This window comes from Octodon degus, unplaced genomic scaffold (assembly GCF_000260255.1).
Source record: "Octodon degus isolate 3935 unplaced genomic scaffold, OctDeg1.0 scaffold00011, whole genome shotgun sequence".
In the NCBI taxonomy this organism is placed as follows: Eukaryota; Metazoa; Chordata; class Mammalia; order Rodentia; family Octodontidae; genus Octodon; species Octodon degus.
The window spans coordinates 25,442,159-25,449,561 of record NW_004524587.1 but is presented as its reverse complement, the minus strand read 5'-3'; the positions used below and the strand labels follow the sequence as shown (position 1 = coordinate 25,449,561).

The window sequence follows — 7,403 nt, the reverse complement described above, 5'->3', positions numbered from 1 at the left end:
AATCTGCGATATACAATTTTTAGGTGCCTCATTCGAACAGTTCCGGTGGTATTTTGCCTTTTAGCCTTTGCACTCCAGTTATACTTTCTTTTGCGCTTGGCGGGATAGCCACATTTACCACAAGTCGACTTCTGAAGGTGGTAGGCCTTAGAGCCACAGCGGCGGCACAACATGTGAGTCTTATTACAACGCTTTCCAAAGGATGACGTTCCCTTCATCATCTTGCTTGTGCCGCCGAGACCAAAGATACATATTTTTGTACTATTTTAATACTCAAGTTTCTGAGAATCCCACTGTCATTCTTAGAATTTTTTTCCCCCATTCCTGGAATTTAAACTTCCAGTCTGTTAGCTATACATATTTTAGGCTTCCTACTCTGTTTTTCTGTTTACAGGGACAAACATCTATTATAATCATTACCAAAACTATGACATTCTGAAATATATAATACTTTTTAAAATTTCAGTGAAGGCACATTCTTTTTCATGTCTGCACATTATCTCTATTTAAGGAAAGAGCTAAACACATGGAAGTTGAGAAATACTCAGACTTCTTATGTATAAAGACTAAGGATAAAAAGGACTGCAGACCTTATTCAGCAGATTAATCTTCGTGACAGTGTTGGTAGCCTCCCCTGAGTGCTTTACTAGCAGTGCAATGAGACGGACAAAGGCATCCAGGTTGTGATAGCACTTGGCTCGGATCATAGTGGGATTAGCAGCAGGATTGTGCTGCTGCTCAGCCTGAGCACGGTAACTGATTTCAACACACATTTCAGTGCACAGACGAAAGAACCTTGTTATAAGGTCGTCAGTCTTCAGTATTCCTTGCTGGTGCATCTACCATAGAAACAAAAATAGAAATGCATGATAATTAATGCCTAACAAACTCTGTACACCTAAACTTTTGTGTTCTTTTATTCCCACTGACACCTTTCTTACAGGTAAAAATAGATGTCACTAGAGGATGACTTTCCCATTAAGGAACCACGACAATTCCTTCCTGTTCAAGTTTCACAGAGAATATAAAAGAAGGAAATTGATAAGAGATACTATGCCAACTGTAAATAGGAAGTTACTGCCAAATAATCTGGAAAATTATGCAAGTAAAATCAACTTTTAGTAACTACAAATGTCATACTAAGATAATCTGGAGAGCTGGACATGGTGGCAGTACACCTATTAATTCCAGTGCTTGGGAGGCCTCTACCTCCTCAGTAGGATTGCTGCGAGACTGAGGCCTGCCTGATCTTCAAAAACAGCCTGAAATACAGAGTTAAAAAGAAAAAAGGAAGTTTGGAAAATGTTCCTTCCTTCCAAGGGGAGACTCAATTAAATTTATACATACCTGAACCTTCATAGATAACTTCTCAAAGAATTAAAGATAATTTCCTCTGACAACTAGTACCAGAGTTTTTAAAATCCCAAAGCTATCCTCCAATCATAATTTGTAGAAGTAGGTATATAAAATGACAATACTCAGATTCTATCTAGCTGTTTTAATATAATGAACTATTATATTAAATTATAGTAAAGTGGAAAAGCCAAGTTTACTTACAAGGAGAAACTACAAATTACATGGCATATGAACTAGAAGTAAAACACAGTAGTATTATTTGGCTATTAAAAAAAAATGGCAGGGCTGGTGAGATGGCTCAGTGGTCTCAAGCACCTACTTCGAACAAGCTAAACTAAGCAAAGCATAGGGACTGCGGTTCAATCCCCCAGCACTACATGCCTGCCAGCCCCACCCCCTGGTGGGCTGAGCTGGCCACACACACACAAAATAAATAAATATTTTTTTTTTAAATGGCAGCAGGAAAATACATATTAAAGCTGCAGACTAAGGTCCTTGGCACTTACTAAGCAAAAAAATCCAAACCAAGACAGAGAAAAATCTGATAAAAGTTACTCTGCATTTTTTTTTTTATCCTACATTTTAAAAACCAATTTAAGGGTGGAACTACCCACTTGCCCCCCTCCCCTCCTGTCCCTCTCTCGGGACAGGAGCTTTCTTTCTCTCAATAAATATATTCTGTTCAAAAAAAAAAAAAAAAATTAAGTAACCTTCATAATCAACCAAAACAGTTACAACAAGGATAATATACCCTACCAAGAGAGAAGGCCAGCAGAGGGACTCTGCATATAAATCTGAAAAGGTGCCTAGGATAGAGTACAGGTGGGCAGCAGACAGCAGGGACCAGTCTGTCACAATGGGGCAGGAGGGAATGATGGACATGGGACTGGAAGGGATGCAAGAGACCAGAAAAATGTAATGCATGATCTTTTTCTTTTTCTTGGCAGAACTGGGGATTGAACTCAAGCCTTTGTGCTTGCCAGGGCAGTGCTTACTCCTTGGCCCCATAATCTTTTTCAAGACAGTGATGAACAAGACAGGTGCCACATCCACAACCACAGAATGCCAATAATCACAAAACTCAAGATTCAAATATCTTGTAACTAAATAAGCAATTAAACTATGACTATTCCAATAATAACTTAATAACTTTTACTAAGTATGTTTTACAATTTTCTTGGTGTCTCTCCCCCCCCCCCCCCGTCCCCCTTTAAATGGGATAGAACTTTGGGGCCTTGTACTTCCCAGGCAGGCGCTTAAAGCTGCTGAGCTATCTTTAGTATATCGTACTAAGTAAAATATAATTTTTAAAAATTTCCAGAAATCATACTGGTCAGTTCTTCTACATTCAATTACTATTTATTTATAAGCAGACCTAATTAATCTTTTTTTGTAACACACCCAAATTGTGGTTTCAATTTTAGGAAATAATGGCCAATCTACTGAAATAAAAAAAATAGCTCATCCTCACCTCACCAGTTTTACTGAAGAAATTCAGTTAAACAAAATACCATTCTTAACTAAATTAGAGTTTGGATACTACTTTGATTCCTTATAGTAGATGAAAATAGCCAGTGATGATCAAAAACAGAAGACTAAATTCAGTATGGCTCTCTTGTATTTTTTTTTTTCCCTATGTATCTTGTCTATCAGCATTCCTTGATTTTTAACCATGGGCTTGGTTCCTAACAGCTGAACTCCAATACACATCAAACTTAACAGAAATTCGAAAAATTATTTTCCCCTGAAATATGTTTCCATGTTTAGGTAGATAAACTACTTAAATGAGAAAATACACTCAAAATGCTCTACCATTTAAATATTTAGTTTTTGTTTGGTTGTATCTTCATTTTTTTAAGCATTAGCTACTATTAGAGGAATGTTATTCATCTATAATCCACTGCTGCTAAGCTATTAAAATTTTATTAGGCAGCTCCATTAACATATCAGATCCCATGTATGTTAAGAAGCTGTGGCAACTGGAATGGGAAAAAACGGGCTAAAGGGGTATAGAGATTGCACCTTTAGTTTGCATTAGTATGGAGGTAACTGTCTGGCTACAGATTTATAACACTGATACTGGAGGCATCATACCCTACTTATGTTGAATAAAAAGCACCTTTCTTTCCAAAAGCTCTACCTGTCCAACAAACGCAGAGAAAGCTTTGGTACTGTCACGGCCAGCTGCTGCTGAATGGTAGAGATTCACCCATTCCCTCAGAAGATACTCTGCCTTCTCCCTCAGGCCTGGAGGATCATCATACTCTGAGGCTTGAGAAATCCCAGAATGCATCATAAAGTTAGGGCCTCCATGAGCACGATCAATCATTGCTTCATAGTTGGATCGCACTACTTCCATCAGCTGGGGCAATCTAGTACAATAAATCCAGAGTGAAAAATCAGTCTACTCATGGTTGTGATTTCAAAGACATACAGTTGAACAATTTGATTATTTAACAGAAAGCACAGAGTGAAGACCACTTTACTTGAATGTTTCTGTATTTAAACCAAACTATTCGAGGTCTCATATCTGTTTATTTATGAGGACATGTAACATAAAAATGACAGATGTCACTTAGGTGACTTTATCAGTAACTGTGACTACTGAAATGGAGCTGATGTTTAACGTCAACAAATAAACTATTTGTCTACTTTGTGACATTTTTTCTTAACTTTCAACAATTCTTTAAGAATTTGTTTTATTTAAGAAACAGGCTTAAGGAAGGTTAGTTAAGTCCACTTGCCTAAAACCTTAGTTTAAAAATGACAATACCAGGGCTTATACTATAGGTTCCCAACACAAAGCAAGCTTTCGGTGTATGCTCTGCATTACACCAAGAAGACCTGACAATTAAGCTTTTATTGCCTCCAGGGAAAACATTAGGCCTAAATAAAGCTGCTCATTTAGGTAAAGCATTTATAACAAAACTTAGCAAGATTGCACATAATTTCTAAAGCACAATTATAAGACAGCTGAAAACAGAAAATCCAAAGCATTTCATCCTTACCCTTCAGGAGCATTGCCTCTGGAATGAGCATTAATCCTCATGAGGGTTTCAATGGTGTGGAATAGATCTGCCTCAGTAACATGGGAAACACTCCTTTCATCCACTAGCAGGATTTTTACCAATTGCATAGCAAATGCCACAGCCATGTAGTTTAAACCATTTTCCATTGACTGGAAATACAGAAAACAATGTGAGAAGAAGGAACAACAAAAATACTCCCTAAGTTCTTTTTGAAAATTCCATCCATACCTGAGCTAGATGAAGATCATACTGCTGCATGTTAACCAAATGATTGCGAATTAGCAACTCCACAGCCTCCACATTATATTTATATTCATCTCGACATTCAATTAGGCACCTAGAAAATGTCATTAGTTTATTCCCATGCACTAAGAGTCATCTATACAAATCAGTATCCAAATTGAAACAACCAGTAGGCTGGGGATATAACTTCATAGCTGAGAGTACATTTGACATACATGGGGCCCAGGTTCCATCCACAGTACCAAACAAACAAATCACAAAAATAGCCACTAATACAACAGAAAAGACTGCCCAGTGTTTTGAGATCAGCCTACTGCTAAGATAGCCCAGGCTAGGGATTGAAGGGAGAGTAGGTAGGTGGGGGGAAATATATCATGTACAGGTAGAAATTCTCTATGATGAACATAATTGTTATAAACACATAAAAGGTACCAATAAAATCTAATTTCAAAAAAAGCCTAGGCTTTGCTTTCAAATTCTAGGAAAAAGGATTCCACTCATGAGATTCAAATATTTACCTATGAGCACTGTAAATACATAATCACTAAAACAAATGACCTAAGGTTTATTCGCCAAACAAGGTACTGGTTTTCTATATCAAGATGAGGAAGGGGAGAGTAGATAGGAAAAGGCAATTCAACAATTCTAAATTTTTTACAATTAAAAAATTCAAATGTTTCACTTACCATCCAGGATTTTACCATCCAGGGGGGAAATGAAACAGGGTCATGTACATCAAAAGCCAGTCAAATAATTGCTATTCTAAGGTGAGTACTGACCTTGTGATCTGTTTGTTGCACCATGGAGATCCATATGCCCTGCCATCCTGCAGAGCTTTTAGTACCAAGAGGTGGCACTCTCTGTAGCGCAGCAATAGGTCAGCATCAGCACCACTTGTGGCATCTAATAAGCCCTCTACAGCCTATCAGCAAAAGAATGTATTCAGAAAGTATTCAGCCTAACTATCAGCTGGAAATAAAACTTTAACACAAACCACTATACGTAGCACCGTCTAAAGCCTCAAAGTTACTATCTCTACTCTAAAGTTCCATCTAGTTTAACTTCTTGAAAACCTAAGTCAAAGTATTTCCTAAATACCTGGATCCACTTGTCTCTCAAAACCTGTCAGAGCTATCTAAGAATAGTTTCCTCAATTGTATTTATAAAAAAAAGCTTTCCTTAAAGGAAAGTAAGACTTCGTACTTTATCATTCATAACTGCTATTGCTGCATTCTTTAGGGCCTTCTCACTAGGCTATATCCCTATCTTTGCACTTCTCTATGTTGTTCTTTTTGGAGACAGGCTCTTACTTAGTTGCCCAGATGGGGCTCAAACTTGTGATTCTGCCTCACCCTCTCAGGTTATTGGGGATTATAAACCTATACAGCCATGCCTAGCTTCTTCTATAACTGCATTCTACACTGGAGAAAAACCAGCTATTTGTAGAAAAGAACATTTTTCTCCTGATATATTTGGTGCAGGGTCTCACTATGCCGCTCCGGCTTGGAGCTCCTATTTTTAGTCTCCCCAGTGCTGGGATTACAGGTGTGCGCCACCATACCCTCTCTCAGTGGCCAACTCAGTGCACTCAGGGGCGCAGGTTCAGCACGGCAGGTGGTGCCAGGGATCAAACTCTGGTCCCTGTGCTTACCTAGATAGGCACTTCGTCTGCTGAGCTATCTCACCAGCCCTTTTCCCCAAAGCTTAAAACATAACTGCATTAAGTACGGAGGCCATAGCACATGTCACTTATGTTTATAAACCTAACTCATTTAGAAGTGAAAGTTTGGGGGCCTGGTAGATGGCTCAGTGGAATAAGCGCTTCCCTGGCAAGCGCAAGGGCCTGAGTTCAATCCCCGGTTCTACCAAAAAAGAGAAGTAAATGTTTAAGACCCAACCTTCTGGAGTAATCCAAGAGCAGCTATGGCATCCCGTGAGTTTCGAGATAATACTACAACTTCCAAAAGACTTCGAAGAGCTTGAGCTTGAGGGTTCATGGCTAAAGTTGGTGGAATGGCATGCAGGTGTTGCTCCAGTTCTGTAATGCACTTATCATAAATCTGAGCTACATCATCTGTTGCCCAAGCTTGCTGTTTTATAGGAGAAACAAAAAGGAAAGCAAAATATTTTGAGCTTTCTTTGGCACACATACTTAATAAAGGTCCATTAGCATGTTTACTCCCTCTACTTATTTCATCAACATACAGGTCCTCTGTTGAGGCCTTCCTTTTAGAGCTACTCAGCCTCAATGCTGTTAAGTGGGGCAGGGCAAGGGTGTGTGGAAAGCCTGGCAGCATCACTTGTAGCATCTAGTAAACCCATTATAGGTAGCAAAGTAGCAATACTCAGACTGTCAAGTTTTCTACAGGAACACTGTTATCATTTCTATTCCCCTGAAAAATGTATTAACTAGAACTGGAGATGTAGCTCAGTGGAAGAGCATTTTCCTAGCAAGCACAGGCCCTGTGTTAGATTCCTGGTACCACAAAAAAGAAAAAGAAAATACTGCCTATATTTGGACAAGAGAACATGGCAGACAAACCAAAATCAGACCATTCTAGAAAATGACGACTTGATAAATGTCATGAAAGATGCCAAGGGAGATTTTAAGGAATGACAACTAAATTAGGAAACGTATGATTTTAAAATAGTTCTTTGACTACACATTAATGAAATAACTTGTCAAAACTTGAATGAGGGGGCTGGTGAGATGGTTCAGTGGTCTAAAGCACCTACTTAGAACAAGCTAAACAAAGCACAGGGACCGCGGTTCAA

General features: G+C 38.6%; 1 protein-coding gene across 9 annotated transcripts in view; it reads right to left on the bottom strand.

Annotated features, from left to right (window-relative positions):
* Positions 1–7,403, bottom strand: part of Cnot1 (CCR4-NOT transcription complex subunit 1) — a 100,019-nt gene that overhangs the window by 12,546 nt on the left and 80,070 nt on the right. For 5 of the 9 annotated variants that reach the window (XM_023709267.1, XM_023709269.1, XM_023709268.1 and 2 more), the window contains 6 exons: positions 6,527–6,718; positions 5,408–5,550; positions 4,614–4,722; positions 4,365–4,534; positions 3,476–3,728; positions 591–839 (listed from right to left, as the gene is read on the bottom strand). In XM_023709267.1, coding sequence (XP_023565035.1) covers positions 591–839; positions 3,476–3,728; positions 4,365–4,534; positions 4,614–4,722; positions 5,408–5,550; positions 6,527–6,718 — 1,116 coding nt within the window. The remainder of the gene's footprint in view (positions 1–590; positions 840–3,475; positions 3,729–4,364; positions 4,535–4,613; positions 4,723–5,407; positions 5,551–6,526; positions 6,719–7,403) is intronic. The other 4 variants (XM_004625921.2, XM_004625923.3, XM_004625922.3 and 1 more) reach the window with 1 other exon arrangement.